At 42.2% G+C, this 27,101-nt stretch overlaps 2 protein-coding genes across 4 annotated transcripts in view; both read left to right on the top strand.

The window, feature by feature from the left end:
- ankrd11 (ankyrin repeat domain 11) overlaps positions 1–8,360 on the top strand; it is a 116,529-nt gene extending 108,169 nt beyond the window's left edge. For 2 of the 3 annotated variants that reach the window (XM_023154688.3, XM_012916939.5), the window contains 5 exons: positions 56–2,732; positions 2,820–2,918; positions 3,241–3,384; positions 3,477–3,569; positions 3,748–8,360. In XM_023154688.3, coding sequence (XP_023010456.3) covers positions 56–2,732; positions 2,820–2,918; positions 3,241–3,384; positions 3,477–3,569; positions 3,748–3,933 — 3,199 coding nt within the window. In that variant the 3' untranslated portion in view covers positions 3,934–8,360. The remainder of the gene's footprint in view (positions 1–55; positions 2,733–2,819; positions 2,919–3,240; positions 3,385–3,476; positions 3,570–3,747) is intronic. The other variant, XM_023154689.3, reaches the window with a different exon arrangement.
- Positions 8,361–10,452: 2,092 nt separating this feature from the next.
- slc22a31 (solute carrier family 22 member 31) lies at positions 10,453–27,097 on the top strand. The gene is made up of 9 exons (XM_004543279.4): positions 10,453–11,014; positions 18,406–18,509; positions 18,677–18,831; positions 21,703–21,871; positions 23,048–23,193; positions 23,439–23,547; positions 24,481–24,695; positions 24,837–24,948; positions 25,131–27,097. The coding sequence occupies exons 1-9, from the start codon at positions 10,625–10,627 to the stop codon at positions 25,564–25,566; spliced, it is 1,836 nt and encodes a 611-aa protein (XP_004543336.1). The 5' UTR covers positions 10,453–10,624; the 3' UTR covers positions 25,567–27,097.
- Positions 27,098–27,101: the final 4 nt, after the last annotated feature.

Genomic DNA, 27,101 nt, shown 5'->3' with positions numbered 1-27,101 from the left:
AGTTTGATTGTTTTGGACTGAGGCTTAATGTTTTGTTTTTCTCTTTGTCCACTAGCAGGTACTCTAACCCCCAGACTTTTCCGGAGGGCACATGTCCTACCCCTGCGAAGAACCTCCAGCTCCCCCTTGTCAGTCGTTCTGCATCCTCTGATGTCCGCCGCCCTCTAGAAGATGAGTTCAAGGCAGAGGCAAACAAGTTTCTTCGACAGCAGAATGATCCAGGGGCGGAATTTGATCAGACGTCTGCCTGTCAGCCTCTCGAGGACAAATCTGCAACTCTGGATAGATTGGAGTTGATGTCTACGTATTTTCCTCCGATAAGGGTACCGTCACCTCGGCGAGAGCCATCCTATCAAACACCAGATGCAGCAACACCAACTCTTGCTGGCAACGACGGTAATGAACACCTTCCTGAAAGTGTGTACAACAATTTCTTGCCCAAACCGTCGACACCAGTTCACAGGCCAGACCCCCAGGAGCCATGCTTTGACATTGCAGCACCACCAACTCCAGCTCCAGCTGCCTTGCCACCCTTGGATATCGACGATATCACGGAGCACCACCACAGCGAGCCTAATCTGGTCGTCTCAAATCTTCCATCTGTCACAGAAGAACAAGAAGAGGAAGAAGAAGAAGAGGAGGAGGAGGAGGAAGAGGAGGAGGAAGAGGGCGACATGGATGAGAGACTTGATGGAGAGCACTGTGCAGTGGATGAGCCGGACCAAACAAGGGAGCCATGCTCGTTTTCTCCTCAAGTTGAGGATCCTTTGCAGAAGAGCTGGCCTGCAGAGTCTCCAGACCAGCATGAGCCAGAAGTCCACCAACTGTCCCCCACACATCCTGCAGCTGACCACGGAGAGAACTGTTTCGATCACAACATGGGTTGGAACAATGACATGGATATGAAATCTCCCCACAGGACATATGGAGAAATAGAGGCTGCTGTCTCCAAAATAACCAGCCCTTACTCCCATTCTGATAATGACATGCAGCCCTTGTCTGGACACCCCTCTGTCACTTCCCCTTATGCTACCTGGAGCAGGTGGCACAAAGATGACCCAGAGGACTTTGATGAGCAGAAGGAGGCTGTGGCTGATATACCCTCTCCAGAGAGGCCAGACACTGCTATGGATGAGGACCCCAACTATTTAAACAACTCTTCTTCCTCCAATAGGCTGGAGTCCTTCTTTCCAGACTGCAACAAGCCGAGCATCGAAGAGGGACACCAGGTGGAGACAGAGACAACATGTGTGGAACCAGACAGCAGACAGAGCACACACAGTTTCAGTGCTGCCGCTGAAACTCACATGGCTCCAGCTGTGGGCCCTGAGCCTGTGGTTCCCTGGGAAGATCCATTTTCAGCTGATGAAGACGACCTGGGACCTTTCTCCTTGCCTGACCTTCCACTGCCAGACAAGTCAGAAGAAGCTGAGTCTGGGGAACCTGAACTTGCTGATCACAACAAGAGTGTGTCGACCCACATTAGACACACTATTACAGACAGAGAGGATCTGGACATCATGGAAGTAGACCTGCCAACCCTAGCAAAGACCTCACGCTCTGCTGGAGACTTAGGCTTAGGGGAATCTGCTAGACAGGACTTTGTTGTGCCATCACCACGTGCCCCTTTCCAGCAGGAATTGGACCCCGAGCCTCAAAGTGTGCCTGTCAACAGCTCAGTGGGACTTAACCAACAACAGAGCAGCATTTTGGAAAGAAAACTACCTTATGGGGGATCGGATGAGTCTGATCCCAGCATGTTGTATACATCTGTAAAATCAGATGCCAGTCAGCAACCACATATACAGATGCATTCGCACTCTGAGTCATTGCATATAACCCTGGACTCTGTGCCTGCTGTCAAGCCGGACACGAGACAGGAGGAGATGCCTGAGGCTGTACCAGAGCCTGTGTCCTGCAGTCCTCTTCCTCAGATCCCAGAAGTGGTCACCCTCTCCACCTCCGTGGAGCCACAGGACACTCAGGACACATCCAAGCAAACATTGGTGACCTTGACCACAGTGTCCACCCCTGTAGATGTTCCCAAGAAGGTGGATGAAATCCCGCAAAGGATGACCCGAAATCGCGCCAAGAACAATCCAGCTGCTGCTTTTGCCGTTGCCACCCCTCCTACCTCTAGCATAATAACCTCATCTACCGCTGCCACCTCAGTGACAACCAGTCCGGTGGTGAGCATTAACCCAGTTCCTACTAGAACCCCAACACCCACCTCAGCATCTTCCTTTACAGCTCTGAAGAAAGAGAAAGACTCTGGGCTTAGTGTCCCGTCTACTGCTTCTAATTTGACCCCAGCAGTATCTGTGACGACTTCTACGGTGGTTCTCAGCAAGACAACAAAAGGTCGTCCTCTTCCTGTCGACGAAGAGGAATCTCAAACCCAGCACCCACGGAAGAGGAAGTTTCCACGTTCTACAGGGCAGCAAGTCCAGGTTCAGCTGGTAAATACAGCCATGCAGCAGACCAGGGAGATGATACAGCAGACTTTAGCTGTAGTGGTCAATGCCATCAAGCTAGACGACATTGAACCCTACCGCAGCGAACGTTCCAACCCGTACTTTGACTATCTGCAGATTAGGAAGAAGATTGAGGAAAAGAGGAAGATTCTCTGCTACATCACGCCTCAGGCTCCACAGTGTTACGCTGAATATGTAACCTACACTGGCTCCTACCTGCTCGATGGCAAGCCTCTCAGCAAGTTGCACATCCCTGTGGTAAGTTCTGGTGTCTTTGCACCATTTCAAAATAATCTTATCCTGCAATGTAATGGTATTAATGCTGTGCTGTGTTTTGCTTATCAGATTGCTCCACCTCCATCACTGTCAGAACCTCTGAAGGAGCTCTTTAGGCAACAAGAGGCAGTAAGGGGCAAGCTTAGGTTGCAACACAGCATAGAACGGGTAAGAAAGTGTCATTTATACTTCAGGATCATTCACTGTCCTAAATTCACTCATTCCTCACTCCTTCCCTGCTTTTTATACAATCAACAATACACATGTGCACCAAACGCTGGGAGCACTTCTTTGATAAAAGATCAAAGCCTTTTTTAAATGGAAATGCAAGTGAAATCGGCATAGTCCCCACGCCTTGGTGAAGCCAAAGTGAACAAATCTGTTTCATATATCTCACTTACTTGAATGACAGCCATTTGTTTGACGCAATGATGTTCCTCTTCATATCATCAATGTTTATTTCTTTCTGTGTTGTGCTTGCTGTTCACAGGAGAAGCTGATTGTTTCATGTGAACAGGAGGTTTTAAGGGTCCACTGCAGGGCAGCCAGGACAATAGCCAATCAGGCTGTGCCGTTCAGCGCCTGCACCATGCTGTTGGACTCTGAAGTGTACAATATGCCATCGGAGAGCCAGGTGGGAAATGTATCAGTATCTCAAAAAAACAAGTGTTAAGTATTTCTATGTCCATTACTTAGTCCACATTCTTACTTTTTCTGCATTCTTAGGGTGATGAGAACAAATCTGTGAGAGATCGCTTCAATGCGCGGCAGTTCATTTCCTGGATCCAGGACGTGGATGATAAATACGACCGCATGAAGGTAAATACTGGCACTTTGCACAAAATAACTGATAATAGAAGCACAAAGTAACAACCACTGACTTTGCTAAATGCCATCTTGATGCCGATATTACATATTTAATGGTACATCTCTACATATGAGAACCATGACCTGTGTGCATAGTCACTATATTCATGCTATGCTTTTCCTTCCCCAGACGTGTTTGTTGATGCGACAGCAGCACGAGGCAGCAGCTCTCAATGCGGTGCAAAGAATGGAGTGGCAGCTGAAAGTCCAAGAACTGGACCCAGCGGGGCACAAATCCCTGTGCGTCAACGAAGTGCCGTCCTTCTACGTGCCAATGGTCGATGTCAACGACGACTTTGTCCTGCTGCCCGCGTGACATACCGCTTCCCACAGAGAGAAAACTTAGTCTCAATCACTTCTTATCAAGGAGACTTCGTTGAACCGAACGAATGGAAAGGGCTAGCAAGTTTGAGAGAGGACCATAGAGGGGGAAAAAATTTATTCTCTAGAAAAAGAATAAAGCTGAAAAACTTGCTCTCGATTCCCTTCCGTGAAGAAAGAAAAAAATGTTTTTAATGGGGGAAAAGAAAATACACAACTTGCACTTTCATCCTCAAAGTTTTTATGCGTTTGTTTGATCAGAGCGAGAGAAGCAGAAACAGTTTTTGCTTTGAGGCTCTGGCACTGGGACACACCTCCTCATCGCTTAGTTTTGGTGAGACGGAGGACAGATTTATTTTCTGCATTCGTTTGTGGTTCCTGCTTCAGTACCCACCACCACCGCTGCTACTGTGGGATCTACCAGAGAAGAGCTCTCCCAACAGAGTGGTGCCTGTCCTGGGGGAGGACTGAGGAGACGCCTCCTTCTTTTTGACACGAGTCTCCACATGGGCCAGGAGATCTTGACAGAGTCCAGCGCTGACCCAGATGCAGTCAGTGGAGCCGTGGTGAATTGTGTGGATCCTTAAATTGATCCAGGAGGTTAGAAGCAGCCACTTTCAGGGCTATGAGACCCAGATACCCAGAGGACGCCCTCTCTGTTCACACTGCACCGAGCTTGGCTAAACAGTAGTGAAACAAAGGCTGCAGCAGGTTGGAACAAAGCAAGAGAGGGTGGGGGTCACGATGTGTGTGCACGTCAGGGCCCAGTGTCTGAGAGGAAGAGACCGTTCGTGCAGCCTCTCAGCCTGGCTTAACAAAAGAGGACATGAACGGATCTCTGAGGACAGACCGGAGTGTTCCTCAGTGATCCCGCTCGTTCCACCACAAAACACATCAGACCGCCATGGACTGCAAAAAAAGGAAAAAAAAAAAAAAAAACCACACACACACAGGACAGAAGAAACAAACACAACGAATGTTGAGATTCAAAGAGACTATTTGAGAAATTGTGGTTTTTGGCAGGAGAGAAATATTGTTTTTGTCTATTTCTTTACTTGGGCATTTCATTGTTTCTGAGGAAGTGACTTGAAACACTACAGAGCCAATATTAGTTTAATGGAAAAAACAAACAAAAGAAAACTGAAAAAAAGTTGTATTCCGTAAATTATGTACAGTTTTTATATTCGTTAACCAATGTATTCTTGCTGCCTTCTAGATAATTTATTTTGCCACACATTACTGCACAGTTGTAAATAACCTATGTACTGTAATATCACTCAGTTAAGTGTAAAGAAAAAAAAACATAAAAGAAATAAAAATTATCTTTTTATGTACAGTTCACTTTTGGGCAGCACTTTCCCCCTTCATATCCATGGGCCAAAACATGTACACGATTCTGTCAGTATTGAAAGACTCCAGTGCACAGTTGTATAATCCCATTTTTTGACTCGATCCGGGGTTAGGTGAGGCGGCTCGCCTGGACCCGAGTCACCGCAACACAAGCAGCTGACAGAGAACACTTCTGCATTCAAATGGGCCTCTCACGGGCCGACAACCATACAGCCCCCTCAGATGTAGCAGAATAGTTGTTGAGGATTTATTTAAAGAATAGACAGAGGATTATTATTCATTGCTTTACTACACAATTATATCTGAAAATTTTCGAACCAAGAAAATGCCTTTTTCAGTGAAAAAAAAAAATGTACTCATTGTTGGGCAAAGTCACACAGAAGTATATAAATAAATATATATATATATATGGGTGGGATGGAAGAGAGATGTCATTCACAAGCAAAACCATATGAGTGTAGAACTGTTTGAAATTATTATTTCGCTTGTTTTTAATTTAAAGAAAACAATTTGACTTTTTTTTTTATGAATCATCGCACAACGTCACCGTCTAAAACCAACAAGACACGGGTCTTTCAGCGCTTCACTACTCGTCCTGTCCTCCCAGTGTCTGACTTCACATTGAACTGACTGAAGAGTTGTAACAGGCACAGAGACATTTTCATTCCTCACAGACTCCTAAAAACACTGTCAGTCTGTCAGCCCCTTATGTCACAGTACTGGTGAGCAGCTTATTTTCATGGTGCTGTTACAACTTTTACTCACTAGGTGGTGCCAGTGTGTCAGAAAGAAAAACACTTATTCATGGCTCAGCAGACCTGAGGCCTTCCACTTAGACGGGTGTTTTTTAAAGTAGATTTTAAAGGTGTTAATTTCCATGTTAGGACTCCAGTACAACACCCACTTAAAATCACGGGAATAGGCTCAACAACCAAGTCACGTTGTCCTCCTTTTTTATTTTTTATCCTACAAGGGGCTGGGGCTAGTGTGGTCAGGGATTTTAAATGTTTCGGTTACTTCCTGTTATTATTCAGTTGTGTGGTGTCTTGTGTCAGGCCCGAGGAGACAGGTTACCAGACTCAAATCTTCTCAGAACAAACCAAAAAGTGAACAGACGTCAACAGAAGCAGTGGAGGGGGGAAGAAATAGGTTAATGCTGAATAGACTGACTTTTAAAAACTAAAGGATCCCATTGAACCGTTGATTTGTGATGACTTGTATTGGTTCTCTGTTTTTAGTGGGTTTTGAAAAGCTTTCCCGACCTGCCCCACGCACACGGTCTTGTGTGTGAAAGCTGCTCACGTATCCTGATGGCAATATTCTGATCCTAAACTTTTAAGTTATTTACACACTGTCAGTCAGCATAGCTGTGTATGGTATGTCTAGTCAAGTGCAATGGTTGTTGCTATTACACTGTGCAGACAAGGTGGCTAGATGTATTGTCCTGGGTATTATTTTTTTTTCTTTTAATTTTGAGACACACACACACCCTGGTTTGGTATATGTTTGGAAACAAAAAGTCTGGAAAAATTGTTTTTTAAAACTCATGTTTTTATTTTACTGTTGGTTTCTTACAGTTTTGGGGACGAGGGTCGCGGGTGTCTTTTGTTCAAGAATCCTTGTGTGTTTTTTAGCAAAAAGTGTATGTAGCTTTGAATGTTGTTGTGTTTTATCTTTGGGGGAGGGAGGGGGAGGGGTTCTGTTCTGTATAAAAACCAGTGGCATGTCAATCACGTTGCTTATTGAGCAGAATGTATACCGCTACAACGCCCTGACCGACACCCTCTCACTATTGTTTACAACACATCGAGAGCGTTTCCGTTTTGAGTGGCACCTTTCTTTTTTTTTTTCTTTTTCTTTTTTTTTTTGAAAACAAAACATAAAAACAGTTTCATAGCCCTGCCTTTGTTCGTACTTCTGCCATCGTTCGTATGTTTAACAACCTACAAAGGCTTGAAATGGTGATGGTCGACACAGCCGACAGGTGATCTCCCTCCCCCCTTCCGTTCCCCAGAGCAATAGACCAAACACACATCCATTCACTTTGATCATCCGGCGTGAATATTTGGCTAAGATACAGAGACACACAGCAGATGCATAGTAGAGCTCTTGGCCGTGGTGATACAGATGCTAGCCTGACACCACCTCAGTCAGCAACATATTACCTCTACTCTACTCACATTCGCTCATAATGTTTGTTTTTAGACTTGTTGTGTTTTCTTACTGGACATAAAAATATACATGATTTAGTTTCATTATGTAGAATCACGATTTCAAGCCTTTTTGTTTTTGTTTTTTTAAATTCTTTGTTCCTTTTTATTTTATTTTTTAGAATGGATTATGACTAATAAAAAGCATGGAGAACTACTCTTTTAAATGGTGGGAAATAACCTATTTATTATCATTTATTTTGTTTTCGTTTTTTTTTTTTCTGGCACCTGTGGTATGTTTTGAGTTGAAGTTGGTCTCCGCTGTGTAAATTTTCCTCCTTGTAATGCGTGAAAGAGACATACTGTACATAGCTCTGTAAATAAAACCTCCCAGGACGTTTTGCACCCTCCTCTTTGTACTAGTCTGAAAAATTGCGTAGAATGTGGGGTTCTAACAGCAACGGGCCGTGTCGCGCTCGCTGCAGGTGATTATGATGTAACAATGTAACTTTTTTTTTTCTTTTTCTTTTTTCTTTTTTTTATTTGTACAATGTAGTTTATTTGTGTACATATTGATGGAGCAGCTAAAGGGGGGAGGGGTTGGTTCACGATGGGTTTGTTGATGCTATCGTCAGTGCTGTAACAGAAATCCAGTACTTTCACCTCTAGCTGTTGTTGATTTCCTGCAAAAAAGAAAAAAGTGACAAAAAAAAATTAAACGTGGAAAAAAAGACACAAAAAATTTAATAAAAAAGCAAAAACAAAAAAGAGAGAAACTGAAAGTGAGTATGGACGGGGGGGAGACTAAAACTGAAAAGTAAAAATTCTAAATTGTTATTTTCTACAGTTGCATGTACAGAGAGCGCGAGAACTGCTGTTGTTCCTCAGAGATTATGTTCGTTAATAAAATTTTGAAATATTACCAGCCGTTCTCTGCATTTTGGTTTTTGTGTTTTCATAGAGCTGCCCAGAGATATTGTAGTTTTGTGTTGTTGTTTTTGTATTTTTGTTTCATTTTGGACTATTTCAGTTCATGTTTTTATTTTTTGAAAACAATGAGTGTCAGTTTAGTATTTTTCAGTGTTAGATTGTTCTTTTAATTATTATTTGAATTCATATATTTAATTATTCTGTGGAGGATGTCAGAGGCAGGATTTTGGAAAATCTGTGCGGTTCACTCACAGACTTGGAGACATGCAAAATGTCAAATATGTCCATCAAAGCTTCATCAGGCAGATTGCATCTTTATCAGCCTCATCTTTACTAAATTAACAAATGCTAAAGTCAAATAATATCTATAATATCATTTTTATTATAATGACATTTCCAAGATCACAAAATTTTTAGTTTTTACTTATTAGCTTTCATTTAACTAAAATAGTTTGTCACATCTAGTTTTTAACATTTACATTGAAATATACTGAAATAATATCCTTTCATATTTGAATAGCTCCTCCTAAGTACAGAATAATATTTGCATAATGGCACACTAAAATTTTAAAAATATAAAAAATGGCAGTTTTTAAATTTCCATTAAAAAATTTTTAACAGGAAAGTGTTTAAGGTAACAAGCATGTCTGTTTTCTTTAAGGCAGAGCAGTTGCACAAACAACCCAAAAGGCCTGGTTACGCCACTCGTCTTCACTCCAAAGATGTGTTTCTATTGATAGCAGGATGACGTGTTTGGTGTCCAATCTTTGTAGCGTTTCACAATCTAAATGTCTGAATTATCTAGTGGTGGATTTTGTGCTTTAGTTAAACTCATAGTCTGGAAGAGTCCACTGAGTCAACTTTAATATTTCGGTGTAAATCAGATTTTTTACCTTAATTACCAGCCCTCCTTTAACTCATGCCCAGAGGACTTCTGTCTGCTAACAGATTACATAACACTGCCTCACCTATTTATGGATTTCATTGCAGCTGATAAGGTGAGCTGCACAGTCACAAGGCAAAAGAAGCCTGTTTGTCTTATGAGTCACCAGACTAAAGCAATACAGATGTTTCTCCCACATGTTACTCCTGCTGTTCAGATAACAGTAAACAACTGAAGTAACAAAAGAAGAATTTCCCAACTATAGGATCAATGACGTTTGTGTTAATTTATCCCATCTAAGAAGTGCAAGGCATTTCTAGATGTGCCTCACACTGCAGGCATCAAAGTGCAGTTTTGTGTTTTATGGGTTCAAAGAAATATTAACATTTCAGATCGTACAAACTTTAAATCAGTTCATTGTGTAACCCAGCATAATCTTATGTTTTTGTGTAAGAACAAATCATTTTCCTTTGATGTCACAAACACTGCTTGTTGTATAAGAGATAAAATATTCTTTATTTAAAAAAATAAATCTTTTTAACAGGGAAAGTGTACATTAATAAGCACTGCTGTAAATGCAGTTGACTTAGCCATATGTCAATTTAAATCTCAGAACTGATTTTAAAAACAAAACAATATATATAATATCAATATTATTTAAAAATAAATAAATAAAAACAGAAAAAAAATACATTCAAAAACTACCAGAAAACCTGTACAACAGGGAAACAACATGGCAACAGCAGAATAAAGCCAATGCTGGCAAAACTAATTATCAATCTTTTTAACTGAGGTTTGAAAGTATTACATATATTCTGTTCTACTGTTGCACAGCAAGTTCAGGCTGAAAAAATAAGCCCGCTTCCAATGCAGTCCTGTCTAACTTGTAATAATAATACACTAAGTGGTTGAGGAGCCATATTGTGTAAAATTGTATAAATAGCACAAATATTGATGTGTTTTAACAAGATTTTCAAAGTGGAGTAAAATGTACCTCTGTAAAATTAAACAGTAAATTCCTGAAAATAGCTGTGAGTTAAGCGTTTCGATGAAATTACAGAGGTTTAAATTTGAAAATTAATGTGAGCTTTCCACCAGGGTAGCTGTCTTCATGTCAAGTCCAGCTGTGAGTCACATGGAGACATCAAAAGCATCGACTGTTACTGACAGCTCCCTGGACTCCCGCTGTCTGGGGATTACCCTGAAATTAGTCACTCAGTCTCCAAGTAGCAGGTGTGTCATAAAAGTCGATCCCCGGGGCTGTGTGACCCTAAGATCCGCCCCCTGCCTGCCTGCTTCAGCGTCGTGCGGCTGTGCGCTCTCACTGCGTAAAAGTCTTCGGACCGTCTGTTACCACGAGCTGTCGACTTCAAATGGATTATGAAACTAAGGTTTTCCCTCACACCGGGGGCTATGGGCGCTATAACCGAATCGTGGTCGTGTTCAGCTGGTTCCCCAGTTTCGCCGTCACGCTGAATCTGTTCAGCGACGTGTTTTACACACTCATCCCGGACTCGTACCACTGCAAGCCAGACCCGACGCTGCTGCCCTCCGCGTTCCTCCTAAGCAACTTCTCCACACAAGGGTACCTCAACCTCACCATCCCCTGGGTGAACGGCTCCGGTCGGAGCCACTGTGAACTTTATAAGTACCCCCCCAACTCCTCGGACCTCTCCGAGAACGCGCCCAGAGAGAGGGTGCCCTGCACCACAGGGTGGGAGTACTCTCATGTAGCGGGCCTCCAGAGCAACTTTGTCACTGAGGTAAGACGCACGTTTAGCCCTGGTGTTAATATACAGATCTGTGGGGGAGTTAGGAGGCAGAGATACAACAGGTTGTGGGTTTGGGTTACATTTTCTTACCCGGTGAAGCAGTTTCCTTTCACGTGCTCGTTTCTGGCCTTGTTTCGTTGAGCTGCTCTGTCTGCTTAAAGGCACGCTGTGTCACGAACACGACTGTTGGGCAGCTTTCAGTCAATATTGACTCAAGTTGAGCAGTTAACACTTTCTTGTTGGCTTGAATCTTACTGACTGTCGTTTATCTGCCGTGGCTTCTCGGGAACGAAGATGAGAGGCCAGCCAGCCAGGGAACAAATGCTTCATAGTTCATATAAGAAGTGTATAATGATAATTTGCCTCCAAGAAAGCAGGTTGGCACTCAAATATGCAGTCCTACATGCACTTTTGCTTTTAAGCAGGGTTTAACTGTCTTTTAACCCAGCGCGTGAACTCTGACTTTGACCTCCTAACACCCGAACTTTTTCATGGCATGCATTTTTAGTTTCTCTTTGCTAATTGGGCTGATTGGGACCTGATTAATGTAAAAACAAAGAATTACCAGATTTTTTTGTTTTTTGTTTTAACCCGATTTTTGTTTCTGAGAAAAATGAGATCCACATGAGGACATTGGTTTTAAATTTCGATGGAACAGTGGCAGTATAATGTCCTCATAAGTGGATATCCGGCCCTTGTAGAGCAAAATTTAGTATTTTGGTCTAGACAACCCAAAATGTGATGTCCACACATGTGGATACCAGGTCCTAGGAGGTTAAGCTTTTCTCCTGCTTTTGGAGTCATCCCAAAAGATAAAAAATAAAAATCCCATCATGACCTCACAAACCCCTAAACCATGAACAAGGGGCCTTCTACATGGGAAAACCCAGGGTCCTTGCAAGCCTGAAATAAACATCTGCATTAGTTTCCTACCTTTTCTGTAACTTCTGGGTAATTTCCGACATAAATATTTTTCAATAGTTGGATGACTGAACTTTGATTATAGATGGCACTGTCGCCCCCTTAGAAATGCTGCAAAACAGTTTTAGTCCACCCCACAGTGGGACTGGCCTTCTCAGCACAGAAGGTTATCTGTCAAGGTGTTTTGTTTTTTCCAAGGAGAATTCGTAAGCCTCTGTTAAAGGCGTTGAGCTTAATGTCAAATGTGATCCTAAATCTATCAGAACGACCCACGCATGAGAAACTGGGACTGTTGTGGAGGACTAGAAGCTGAACTCACTTCTGCTCATTATTAATTTGACCTCTTTATAAACATGTTGCTGTGGATCTCCACAGCAGTCCCAGTTTCTTCCTTTACCACCATTGAGTCCTAGCACAATTTAACAGCATGAAACGTGCACTACTTAATTTCAGAAACAGCTGGAGAGAGCACATCAGCAGCAGGCGGTGCTTTTTACAAATCATGTAATACAAGCTGAGCTCATATGGCTCATAGAGCTCAGCAACACTAATGTGAAGCAGCTTGAAGCTTTGTATGTTGGACGAGTGGTTCTTAACCAGGGTGCCACGAGGTAAGCAGGACACTTTGAGGAAGCTACGTTGTTTCAAGCTGATGACGTGGCATCTTAAAATCCCACAGTGACACTGCTTTAAATAAAATAATTAAACGTAAGCTTGCAGGTAGGTGGATGACAATGGACACATTCATTTAGCTTTTGCTACTTCTGCTGAAGCACTGTGAGGCAGGCTGCCAACACCCATGTTTTGGCATGACTCTCAAATGTTTTCATCTGTTGTAAATCATCCAGACTTGTCTGCTGTATGTCCTGCTGTATAACTTCACCAGAGGAACACCAACAAACCTCGTGTTACATAATGATATGATGATAATATACAGGCACAATTTCATTAAAACAAATGCAAAACAACTTAAATGAACACCTGGACCACAGTAATGCGTCCTAAATCAACGAAAAATCATTCAGGTGCACAGAGACTCATTAACGTTGAACAAATGACGTACCAATCAAATACATTATTTCAAAATAGAATTGCACAAACTGATTAATTTACAGATGAGTGCAGGTGCACAAACTTCTTTCCTTTTAGCTGTGTGCGTTAGTCTTTCCAGACCAGCACCAAGTCCCTTTATCCACTGCTTCATAGAATGAGCAAACATGCCCTTCCAGTATGGTGCAATTCACCTAGCTCTCCTAGCTCGGAGAGATGCCAAAGCCCTATAATTTGTTTGTTTCTGTGTTAGCGTGAAGCCCACTGGGTAAATTCCCAGCACACGTGGTTTGTATTTTAGGACACCTCTGACAGAATGTATTACTGTACGATCTTGGTGATCTGGCTTGACCTCTGAGGTGCCTTATCAACAGGCAGGTTGAAAACTGTGTGAGGCTCACGTCAGTCCTGTGTGAGCAAGAGGAAGTAAAGGGAGAGAGGATAATGAAGGTTACCCCGAGGGTGATGGGAAGACATAGCATTTTAGAAAAGTGTTACAAAACTAGGACTGCATTTTTTTTTTTTTTTCTTTTGTCCTGGGAACTATAAATACTTTAATAAAAAATAAGAAAACAACACACTCTAGAGCTTGGTACTCCAAGGAAAAACTCATTTTAATTGCAGATTTCCATATGTTAAGACATCTGGGTTGACATGGGAGATTTCAAACTGCGCAGACGTATGGACACGTCATAGATGTTTTAGCTAACTGTGGTTCATGGACAGTTCACTATTAGCAGCCGAATGAACAGATTGTTGTTTACAGCTCAATCATTTGTTAAAAAACACTCATATGCGTGACAGATATGGATCTGGGAAGGAAAAGGGGCCCACAGAGTTCTGTGCTACACCCCTACACAATCACACTACATCTGTTTTGTGCTGTAGTATCTTAAAACAAATATCAAAATGTGGACAGTTGTGGCTGTTAGCAGCTGATGTGGGGGGGTAATACGAGCAGGACACAGTCATTATGGGTAATTGCCCCTGAGCTTGTTCTCAGATTATCATCTGTGTATCGTGCCTTATCATGAGGCCTCTATGACAAACTGTGGCAGTGGGGAAATTAGAAGTCCCCCCCCCCCCCCCCCCCCCCCCCCCCCCTCCAGTTCCTTCCTGAGACCCTGAACACAACGGCTTCCTCCACTCATGTCGTCATTCGCTAAGACAAAGGACCACTCCAGTAACGGAAAAACTGAGCAGAGTACAACACGGGCGCTGGGTGGAATAACAGTCACTAACCATAGCTGTCCAGCACTCTCCTCTATAAACCAACTTTATCAAGTTTAGAGATGGATGTTCACGTTTGTGGCCACTAATGTTTGAGGAGCTTACCCTGCAGGGTCCAGGCTTCCAAAGGGCCCTTAATTTGTATGCAACTTTTTTGCAATCACACTGATTATTTAGTGCATATTTTGAAATGAGTTTGCGTTTGTTCAAATGACCATGCAGCAAATATGGCACCAGATGATATTCCTATATAAAATAATGCACAGAGAGGAGTTTAGTTTTTACCTTCTGTAGGCAGCTGGAAGTTGGTGAGGAGACCCGACTGATCAAAAGGTTCAAGCAGTTCATGTTTGCTCCAGTAACCTGGATTAAGTAAATCGGATCAGATGTCTAATTCACATCACTGTTCCTTCTTTGTCTTCTCATGTGCCGTCAGTCGTCATTGCTTGAAATAAGTGACGGTAAGTTCAATTGGAAAATAAGTCTGTGTAGGAAATCCTAACGACAAGACCCAGTGGGAATAAAAACATTAGCAAAGAGAGACAATTGTGTCCCGTATACCCTCAAAATGTAATTTTATTTTGACTGAAAAACTCCAGGAGAGGGTTGAAACCTTGATAGAAATTATCTGTGTTGTGGATTCCTCCTTTGGGGGAAAAAAAAAATGCTTGTGCTGCTGCGATTACCTTAGTTTCAGCACATATATTGACATAATGGCTTTACTTTTAATAGAAGAGTCCTCTTTTTAACTTAGCAAGATAAAGCTCATCTAAAATTGCTAAAAAGTAAATCGTAAGATCAAGTAAAGCCTAAGCAAATTTTATAAACGTGTGTGTGTGTGTGTGTGTGTGTGTGTGTGTGGATATAGAGATATACACATATATTAAAAAAAAACACAAACAACATACTGTAACTTCTGTCAGTGCTGTGCTTTTGGAAACCGAATTTCCCAGAGGAACCCACCCGAGGGATTAATAAAGTTCTATCTTATCTTATTTGGTATACTGTTTTCACTACTACTATTTCACACAGTCATGTGAAAAAGAACAGAAGAGGAAAAACTATGTGTGCCTCATAATTCAGTAGCTTGAGGAACCACCTTTAACTCAAAGTAATACAAAAAAGGCATTACTTCATCAGCCTCTCGTATCACTGTGGGGGAATTTTGGCCCACTCTTCCTTACAGAGTTACTTTGGCTCATTGAGGTTTGTAGGTGTTCAGTTATGCACAGCTCTCTTACAGTTGACGTCTGTACTCTGACTGGATCTTGATTCTTTTCATTTTTCTTTTTTTTTTTTTTTTTTTTTGTCTTAGTCATTCAGTTGTCCTGTTGCGTGACCCAGTTTCCTTCAAGCTTTAGCTTTTGCACTGATGGCCTCACATTTGACTCTAGAATACTTTGGTGCACAGAGGAATTCATGGTCGACTGCCGTGTGCCCGTCCTGTGCGGTACCTGTGCAGCGCTGATTGTTTTAGACGAAAGAGACTTTCTTCTGGTAACACTTCCAAACAAACCACGCTTGTTCAGTCTTTTTCTAACTGTACTGTCATGAAATTTAACATTAACATGTTAACTGAGGCCTGTAGAGTCTCAGATGTAGCTCTTGGGCTTTTCTGTTTTGTTTTTCAGTCTCTCTGAATATTGAATGGTCAGACCTTCTGGTGAATTTGCTGGGACGTCCATTCCTGGGAAGATTGTTGCATCATATTAACGCACACTTTGACGCTTCAGACCTGCAACTGCTACAACTCTCACTTACTGATGATCAGTTAATCAAGTGCATTTGATTATCAGCACCTGGTTGCTATGTAGACTCTTCATTTCTATGGAAGGGGTACGGGTGCACTTTATCGCGGGTCTGCATAGAATTACTCATATGAGTCTAAGGCCAGGTGCAATTGGACACCACTGACATTGCATGAAATTTGTAAATCCTTACCAAATATTTACAAAAAACTTGATCACACCTAAAGAGCAAGAAACGTTGAACTGGAACCATGAATCATGGAACCTGATTAAACTGGTTTACAACAAAACCGTATCACTTACTCAGCTGACAGATTAACAAAAATGAACAGCTGTTAATGATCAAATGTCCCATCACCTTCAGTTGAATGACCCTCCTGGCCTCTGTTTTAAATGTGATTCACTCCACATGATGCTGGTCAAGCGATCCGGTCACACCTGAGCGCATCTTTGTACCACTTCTAAACTGCATTATTTTCAAAATAACAACAAACGCACTGATCAGAAGAACCAATATTTGTTGGCTTGTTGATTTAAGTGAAAAAATACTCAAGATGATCAGATTTCTTAACTACTTGTTAAGTGTGGGTGGGGGTCTGAAGTCTGTCCCAGGAGATGGGACAGAAGGCATCGTATCTGTATTAGCTTTAAGTATTAGCAATTTGATGCCACTTACCAGTCTCTCAGCCGTATTTACAATTTTGATCCCCCCAGGAACCTCCTAGGCAAACCCTAAAATGTGCTCGGCACATTGGAAAGTGACCTCACGTAGTCAGTCGTTTTCATTTAGCTCCTTTCTGAGCTCTTCTCACTTTCTTCACTGTTTCCTTTGATGCTTTGACTTTACACTGTGCGGCTGGATCAATCTGTAAAATACAGAAAACATGACTGGTGTCTGTAGGAAAGTAGAGGAGATGAGGCTGGAGGGAAAGTAGATGAGAATCTTTCTTACAGGCAGGGACTGGTACTAACCAGGCGTAAAGCTGCTGGCACTTTATTCTAATGTAATAACACTGTCAGCAGGCATCTTAACTCGATTACAAACAACATGATCTACATTCCTGATTCCCCCACAGACGGCTCTCTGTGCGTTTGACTCAACTGCTATTCTCGGCATGTTACATAGTCAGGTTATGATGTATGCAGCATGTTGGGAGCAGCTCTAATTTGTGCCTTTTAAGTCTTTGATAGAATGTTTTATACATAAAGTATAATTGCATTGGTATGACTGAAACCTTTCGTGCTGAGGTTCTGCAGTGTAGGCGTTTAGCTTGATTTCTTACCTTTTTAGTTGGTCACTTGTTTTTCATCCAATTGCAATTTAAAATGAAGAAATTGACTTTTTATTTTTTTATTTTTTAAAATCTCACCATTTTGGAGCTGGATGTGGAGTACCTCTGGAAAACTGGCTTGCAAATGCTCATCAGAACTGGAGCATAAACATGTTGGAAGGACTGCTGCTAGAATTAACTACACATTAAATATCATTACCAAACTTTTCAAAAGGCACCAACACTACAAACAGTAGATGGACCCGGTTAGCCAGAAAATGGCTCGCTGTCAGGACCCATGAGCACCTTTATAATCATGCATAGTACCACGTTGGGCCCCTTTAGCCTTGATCTGTCCTCGACAAGGTGGTGGAAACACTCCTTGAGATTTTAGTCCAAGGTGAAGTGATGGCTGCACATCCATGATGTGAATCTGCTGTTCCACCACATCCCAAAAACCTCCATCAGATTGAGATCTGGTGACTGTGGAGGCCTTTTGAGCACGGTGAACTCGCTGTCATGTACAAGAAACCAGTTTGAGACGATTTGACTTTTGTGGCATGGTGCATTATTGGATGGACGTAAACGACAGTACTCACTTGGGCTGTGCCGTTTAAACCATGATCACTTGATTATAAGAGCTCAAATGTGCCCCACACCATTTCATCACCATCACCAGTCTGAACTCGTAGGGGCTGGACGGATCCTTGCTTTCATGCTTTAAAAAAACCCTACCATCATATTGCAACAGAAATCAAGACTCATCACAGCCTCAGAACATTTTTATTTTTTTACTATTTTCTGTAAACCATAGACATGATTGTGGGAACAATCCCAGTAGATCAGTCGTTTCTAAAACACTCAGACCAGCCTGTCTGGCAGGAATGACCATGGGACGCTCAGAGTTGCTTAAATTACCTTTCTCATTCTGATGCTCAGTCTGAACTTGACTATGCGATGGATTGCTGCCATGTGATTGGCTGATTTAGATATTTGTGCTAACAAGCAGTTAAACTTGTGTACCTAAAAGTCTTCGTGTATACCTACAGTGTTGTTCAAGAACTCTGACATTAGAGCACTGAAATATTGAATTATTGTCTCACATTTCCTTTTAAACTCATGACATTCATCAGTGTTTGTGCTGCTTTTTCCTCCCCTGCAGTGGAACCTGGTCTGCAGTGACTACTGGAAAATCCCCGTGCAGCATATCTGTTTCATGACTGGATGGATTCTGGGATACATATTTCTAGGCACCCTGTGTGACTGGTGAGTAATAACCTCAGTTGATATGTAACTCTAAATAAGATATGAAGAACATAAACACCAGAATAAATGTGTTTAAAACGGTTGCATTAGATCATCATTTTTGTGTGTGTGTTGACTGTTTAGGCTGTGAAGTTTCACTCGTGCATGTTTTACGTCTGTGTCTTCAGGTTGGGTCGTCGGCGAGGTTTCCTCCTGTCTGTCGGTCTGTCCAGTCTGTTGGGTGTAGCTCTGTGTTTGTCCAGGAGTGTGGTGGTGTTTCTGCTGCTGCGTCTGTCTCAAGGCGCCTCACTCGCTGGGCTGTTTGTGTCCTCCTACATCGCCCGTAAGTAATCTGTATCCACATTTTAAAGCTGATGTCTGGCAGTCGAGCTTTCTCACTGAAGTAGAAAAAGGTTTTATGGACTGGTCACATGTTCACATTTTACTTACACACATAAGAGGCCAGAGGGTAAATAACAAGTGGCACATGATCGTTACTGTGCATCTGTCATGGCGTGCCGTGTCATTGAGGGGAAAATCCCTCAGCCTGACATGCTCTCCGGGGTTATGGTTTCAACTTTAAAGCGTGCTCATCAGCTTGCTGTCTCTCTTTTATTTTGTTTTCCTTCTTAAATCATTGAACAAGAGATTGCAATGATACCTGATACTATATCTTTCTATTGAGAAAAATCTGATGTCGTGTAAAAGTTAAATAATGTTAATGTATTTGCCCAGCTAATTATCTGTACACCGTGCTGTGCTGAACTAATCTTATCAGTGGAAAAGATAGAAGCCCTTGTTGTCCCCACAGAAGCAGGTCAATCTTGCCCATCTTATCTTTATTTGTGGAGAGTCCTGAAATGAGACTTGATACTTTCATAGTAAAGTCTGAAATTCATGCATTAAAGGATATACTGCAGCATTGCATTAAACTAAATCTCCTCACCTTCAGTCTAAAGCAGTATCTTTGATAGACCACCGTTTGCAGTGCTTCATGTTTGATTCTCCAGACAAATTAGTTAAGATGCGTTCATGCTTCAAACTCTATGCTAAACTTGACAGCATTTTATTGTGAAAGTTGTTTGGAGCATTTGCATCACTGCTCATTTCTATTATCCGTATTCATTAAACTGTGTAGTTTGCAAAGAGAGGCTGTAGATAAATATAACCACCAAGTGTCTCTAATCAGTTCAGCTTCCATCATGAAGCCTCTGATAACATGAGGAATAATTAAATAACTTTCATGAAATCACATCATCCGTCAGACAAACTTCCACATTTGTCTGGTCATATAATTTTATTAGGAGACTAAAATATACAAGTCGTGCAGAGACATTACGTATTGTGGTCATAATTCCCTTTCTTTTTTCCTCTTTTGGCTGCTCCATTCAGGTCGCCGACAGCAGATCTGCTGCTGCATGTCCTCCTTCACTACATTCATGAATCTCCTCTTGAGGTCTTCCTCTTTTCCTCCTGCCTACATATCTAGTTGATTCTTTTGTTGTTAAATGTTACTGTGTTCACCAGCTAGTTGTGGACTTTCTCCTGCTCACAGGCTGTGGCAGGAGACTGTCATTAATCAGAATGAGCGAAGTTGATTTGTTGACAGTGTAAGGGATAATGCACAGAGACATGTCGATATGTAATAAATACCTGAGCAGTGACCGTGGTCCACTTGGTCCAGTCACTACAGTTCTTTAACATGACTGAGTTCACTGAACTCGGATGGCCTCAGAGTACCTTTGGGATGTGGTGGATCTGCAGTATCTGTGATGCCATCATGTCAGCCTGGACCGAAGTCTCTGAGAAATATTTCCAGCATCTTGTTGAATCTGTCATGAAGCCTTAAAACAGTCCTGAAGGCAAAAGTGGGCGCAACCCTAGTACCAGTCACAGGCTTACCCAGTGACTGGTAGGTGTACAAATATGCTACCATTCAAGACTATTGGGGGGGAGCAGGAATTTTTTCTGTTATTAGAATTATAGCTTCAGTTGTTTGTAGCAGGCACACTGGAGATGGATATTATATTGGTAACTAAAGAAACCAGGCTGTGACTGACAGCAGGCAGGTGACTGGAGCTGAGCTAAGAGGTGTGAAGGTCGGTCATACTTCAGCTGTCCTCTCTCTGTGGGGCAAACGGCACAAGTGAGCCACCCCACTATGAAAAGTCCTCAGCTTTCAGTCTTCAGCAGGAGATTCAGCAAAACTTCTCTGCTTGGTAGTGATTCGCAGTGAGCGAAGGTGGAGATTGTAGATGCATATGAGAAATGGGAGGAATGTGGGAGGCGTACTCCCACATTCCTGCAAGGTCAGGTCGAAATTCACTCCAGGGTTTGTTTTGGCGTTGTTTTTGTTTGTTTGTTTGTTTGTTTTTCTTTTCTTGGACTGTCCGATTATGTTGCTGTGTGGGGTTAGGCTGAGAGGGGTAAATGTTTTGTTTTTTGTTTGGGTTTTTTTTTTTTTGTGGGGGGTGCTATAGGCAGGAGGATATAATAGCAGGACAGGACTGAAGGCAGGGCAACCAGGAAGTGAGCTCCTCACTACCCTAACGACCACGTCCACACTGAAAACCGTTCCACTTCATCCTTCTTTCTTTAAAAGAAAAAAAAAATTTATAAACTTAATATGTTGAAATTTTATTTTGACAATTTGAGAGCAGATTCTATGTTTTAATGCTGGTTTTCATGTTTTTGCACGAGGGTGGACTTCAGGTCTCCCCTATTGGGAGGTCAGGTCTTTGATGGCAGGAGTCACTTGAGATAAGCCACTTCCTTTTCTGCCTATGAGGGTTTAAAAGCAGTCTTAATGGTGGTACAGAAGTTAAACCGATTGAACCCTGGATGAGTGGGTGACTCTATCAAAGATTTAGAAAGTGATAAGTGTAAATAAAAACTAAATAAAGGACAGATGTTGAGGAATTAACTTTTAAATTAGAAAAACAAGACTGATTCTTATTGAAATCACCTAAAATGGGACTTTTAAATTTCCTGGCTGTTCCATTTGGCATTTCCTTTTCTCTTAAACCAAACAGGAGGTGAAGGTAGGCGGGGCTTTCACCCTTACATGCTACATGACCTGTGCTGACATGAAGTTTGAGGATGTGCTACAGTGTGCTTTAGGCACGAGGTGGCTGCCATAGCAACGGGATGAATAGGTTTGCTTTCCTTCAGCTGTGCTCTGATGCTTTCTTTTTTCTTCTTCTTATCCCCTTAGGGTTGGAGCTTTGCGACCCTCCCCATCGTCTGATGGTTGCTATGGTCAGTGGTTTCTTCGGCGTGCTGGCAGAACTGCTGTTGCCAGGCATTGCGGTTCTGTCCCGTGATTGGCCCGTCCTCCAGGCGGTGGCCACTTTGCCTTTAGTTCTTCTGCTGTCCTATTGGTGGTGAGTCAGCTGGTAGTGTTTTTGGAGGCGCACAGGTAAACACGCTGTTTGTTTTTCCCCAGCGGTTCTCTATGTGCCGTCCTCACGCCATAACATAATGCGATCTTCGTTCCTGTCTCAGGCCTCTTCAAGCAAGCCACACCCGAGTTCACAAGAATCTCCATGTTTGTTTAATTGTTATCTGGGATATTTTAGTAGATAACGCCCAGTCCTCGCTCAAACGGTCTTTACATGAGACCCTATAACAACAAGTGTTATCATTCACTCAGATGCTCTGAAAAAATTGCCAGGTAACAGCTTAAAGGCCTCAGGAGAGGCTGTGTCATTTTTATTTTGCATGGGGAATCTACAAAACTAACATGGTATGCTCTGGGCTAAAAATTGTTCATGCATTTGTGTCATCGTGGCTAGATGGCTGAAATGCCATATTTACCAGCTTAGATTTGGGGGGGGGGGGAACTGTCAGTACTCCAAGCAATACAAAATGCTGCAGGCAAATTAAAGTATTTTAGACACGGCATCAAAATTGTTTAGATCTTGTTTCTGCTCTTTAATTATTTTAAAAAAATTTCCTCCCAGAAGAGGGAGACTATTTCACTTCCACCATGTTGTTGTCACAGCAACAGCTTCCAACTACAAATACAATAATTGAATCATCTCAAGTCTTATTGAATTTCTGAGCACATGATGTAGACCGCACACGTCCTTGAAATCTGTCTAATTACACTCCAACCTCAGGTGGAGGGGGGAACTGTATATAAACGTGTCTGTAATTCCCAGCTGTAAACAGTGTACTGTATTTTAAAGATGGATGGAGCTTTCAGGCTGGAAAGTGAAGCCAATGCAAAAAACTTTAAACATGCATTTTTCTCTAATGCCGAGCAGGGGGCAACTCCTACCTTGTACACTGCTTAGAAGTCAATGGGGAAGAAAAATGACCCCAATGTCTATATTTTGTCTATAAAGCAGAGTATGCCTACCGTATGATTCCTCATTTTTACCCACTCATAAGATCAAGTTTAAAAAAACACTTTAATACAGATTTTCACTTACTTGGCCATAACATGGTGACTAAAGCACTTATGATGTTGCTGTTTGAGATGTCAAAGCCTTTTGACTTGCTATTGATATTTGTGATGGATAATAACAGTTTGTTTTTGTTTGTTTTTTCTTCAGCTGTGCATCGGTATTTCCAGAGTCTCCTCGCTGGCTGCTGGCCACAGTTCAGATTCCTCAAGCGAAGAGGAGCCTTCAGGATTTCTCTAAAAGAAATTGTGTTTTTCTACAAGACGACCTCTACCCTGGCGAAACCCTGCTGTCAGGTACACACACACACACACACACCTCTAGGATTTCTCTGTAGGCGTGTACAGTTTTCTCCTGGTTGTTGGAGCACAGGCGCTAAACCTTAAACGTGATGCATTAAGAGAAGAAAAATCTGGACCTCACCAATTTCTAAACCCTGGTATTTCCTTGGTAGAAGCAACACGTATTTCCAAATCAAACTCAGTGGGGTTTAACTTTGTTGGGACATCAGTTTAAATGATTTCCCTGTTTGTGGTTACAGAGATTGATTCAGTGTACGGCGAGGACAGTCAGCCACGATACCACTCTGCTCTGGAGCTGCGTCGGACTCACGTCATCTGGAAGAACTGCCTCATACTCGGCTTCACCTTGTGAGTTTCCTCTCTTCATGAAATCAGCGGTCCCGAGTCAGGGGCGCTACAATGAAGTCCATAAATATTTGGACAGTTTTGGTTCTGTGCATCACCAGAATTCATTTTAAATGAAACAACTCAGATGGAGTTGAAGTGCAGACTTTCAGCTTTAATTCAGTGGGTTGAACAAAAACGAACAAGAACTGCAGGCGAGTGTTTGATAACTGATACTGAGTTTTTCTTAACACTGAGGAGAAGTGAGAAAAAACCTTTTTGTGGTGTTTTTGTTCAGTAGTGGGTTTTTTTCCTTGGATCGCTCCCATGGTGCCATGTTTTGCCCAGTCTTTCTTATTGTTGAATCATGAACTCTGAACTTCAAATGAGGACTCGAGTTCCTGTTTAAGTGATGTCGAGATCCAACTGGCAGTAATCAGACCTGAGTGTGGCTGGTGAAATTGAACTAAGCTTTCTAAACCAAAACAAAGTATGAGTTAGTTCATGATTTAGCAAGGAGGGCATCTACTCTCCACACAGGAAAGGCATGTTTTGTTAGCTTTTTCCTCCTTGTTGGGTTGTCTTCGTCTAATATAAAAAAAAATTTGACCTGAAAATTTGAAATCCTGGAAATATGTCAAAGTAAAAAATGAGGAAGGGGGGAAATACTTTGTCATCAGCTGTACACATCAGTGGTTTGTTACTTTGTTACAGAAGAGGTCAAATTAAAGGGGAAACGATTCATTTGTTTTTGTGTGTTGCTATGGCATCAACCATGAGGGCAGGAAATGTACAACATGCTTTCAATATCTGCTGCGCTTAAACCACAAAACTGATTACCAAGTGCCACGACAGGTCCAGAGCTAGATGGACTGAGATATTCCCTAACGGGTAATTTTTAGGATTTGAGGTACCCGCTTTCAACCTGATTATTTTATTTTTTCCTTTGCCATCCAGATTCATTGGAACAGGCATCCAGTACTGCTTCACCAAAAACCTGCACACTTTCTCCAATAAGTTCTACTTCAGCTACTTCCTCCGGGTGGTAACTGGAGCGCTCGCCTGCATCTTCCTGTGTTTGTCCATCAATCACTTTGGCCGACGTGGCATGCTTCTCCTCTCTGCCATCATCACTGGACTGTCTTCACTCCTGCTGCTGGCCCTTACACCATGTATGTAACATCCACACAGGCCCATAAGATCTACTGTAAATTCCCTTCAGAGTTTCCTTGAAAAAGTTTTGGATCACATCCCAGAAAGTTTTTCACTCTCTGGTTTTAATGACTCTTTTTATTGACGTTTGTGTTTGACAGACCTGCAGGGTGGCCTGGTGCTGGTGCTCTCCGTTGTGGGTTTGTTGTTCTCTCAGGCTCTCGCCATGCTCAGTGCATTCTTCACCTGTGAGGTGATGCCAACTGTAGTTCGGTAAATGTCTCTTTGTTCTTGATTAAACTGAAAATGGGACGTATTGATCCCATTTGCTGCAAAGTCAAAAGGAAGTTTTAAAGTACAAAGAAAAAAAAAAATGGGTTGAAACAAAGTACCGTGCGATCTTTTCACCTTGGTGATTTATTCTCCTTTTCCTGTGCTTCCTCTCTCTCGTCCAGAGGTGGCTGCCTTGGCCTGGTGCTGGCATTGGGTTGTGTTGGCAGGGCCGCCTCCTCCCTGATGGAGCTCCAGAACAATGGTGGCTATTTCCTCCATCATGTTGTCTTCGCTTCCTTCGCTGTCCTCTCCGTCCTCTGCATAATGCTCCTACCTGAAAGCAAACGGAAACCGCTCCCAGATTCCATGAAGGACGGCGAGAACCAGAGGCGACCACCCCTCTTCCTGTCGCAGCCCACCAGAGACAGCCTCCCTCTACTGCACGCGCGTGCCCCTTTGTCGGAGTACAACCCGGATAACTACTCCCTCCTGGTGTCTGCCACCAGGAAGATGTTGACTAAAGATTCTTTGCCTTACAGGATCGGTGTTCCTGCTCATCCCCCTCTGCTGTCAAACAATGAAACACAGGAACCAGAAACTCTGAGAGATGTGTCTTAAATTTAACCCTTCTCCTCCTCTTTACACTCTAGCTTGAGGGGAGGAGCCGAAATGTTACCTCTGACAGGCTTCAGTGCAAGGGTCAGTGACTAGCTCTTCATAACTCATCTGGAGAGCTGGATGCACTTTAGAGCAATGGCTCCAACTTTGTCAGTTTTCATCAATATTTCCATCTGGTCTCTTTACATTTTGTTACTATGCAGTGGCGTCTTCACGCATGGATCCGGTCCACCGCTGTGGGACGATGGCCTCCTTTTGCTGTGTTTTGTCAGCCTTTTCTGAGATGTAGGAATATGTTGGTACATTCCCAGTGCAGCTGGGGTCACACTGCTCATGTCTGTGGTAGGCATTCAAAGCAAACTGGCACACTCCAGTGTTACCAGAGGAGCTCTGTCATGTAAAGCTCTTTGATTGCGTTTCTCAGTAACACAGTTCTTCATTAAGTCTGTCTGCCTGACTCACCAGCAGATAGCAGCGCTGAGTGAGCTACAGATCACCAGAACACCCAAGACTATACTCGTGAAGCACAGCAGGGGGCGCTGATGATGTACTAAAAATGATCAATTATAGTTTTTTTTTTTTGTTTTTTTTTTAAAAGGCTCTTTGTTTCCTGTGCAACTAACAAGCTTCATTTGTCCTTTTTCTGATGTTAGGATGTGATCAGTGTGGATAAACACAACCATTTCTTTACCATTACGTTTTTCTGTCTTCATGCTCCTTCTATAAACCACATCTATTACCAACTATTGCATTAAAAACTGTCTTGTTGTTTTCTACTTAAAAACTGGAAGTGGCTAAATTTCAAGATGCACTAACCACAGCAGCTGCTGAGCGAAAAGTGCGTCTGTGTCTGGAATGCTTCAGCTAAAACGCAACAACGTTGTGGAACCAGTAGACATATATATTTACATTCTTTTTAAAAAAAAATGGTTTGTTTAATGTTCTTTTATGTTTACTAGTGCGGATGTTTTACGTGTTTAAAGCCTTTAGTTCGAACTGTGAGATGAGATCATGTCTTCAGCCGTCAGTGTCGTTGTGTGATAGTTTACTGTTTGTGAATACATAACTTTACCTTCAGTGAGCAAACAAAGGTGCTTGTGTTGGAACTACAGTTGGTGATGTAAGCTTTTAAAACCTAATGTTTTATTGTTTCTTTGTAAAGTAAAATGTGCAAAAGCTGAGTGTTAACTTTTTAAGGAAAATAATCTAAATCTTTTTTTACTTCTCTGTAAAGCAAACTCAAATCGACAAAACTTGTTTTAAAAATGTTCAGTGATGGTGTTTCTCTCTCTGAACACTAGATGGCCCTGTTCACTTTACAAAACAAAGAAATGTACTGCTTGGAGTGAAAATGTTCAGGTGTGTTACTCAGATTATAGTTGTGTGACTTCATTATTCAACTAGGGAAAAAAAACCCCTGTTTACAGTCCTGCCCATAAAAAGGCACCTTTACTACTGTTTTTGTTTTAAATGAGATAAAATGGATGAATTGAAACTCTGACTCAGGTTTAAATAAACTTTAATAACATAATTTG

Source organism: Maylandia zebra, linkage group LG1 (genome assembly GCF_041146795.1).
Source record: "Maylandia zebra isolate NMK-2024a linkage group LG1, Mzebra_GT3a, whole genome shotgun sequence".
In the NCBI taxonomy this organism is placed as follows: Eukaryota; Metazoa; Chordata; class Actinopteri; order Cichliformes; family Cichlidae; genus Maylandia; species Maylandia zebra.
This window is presented reverse-complemented; position numbering and strand designations above follow the sequence as displayed.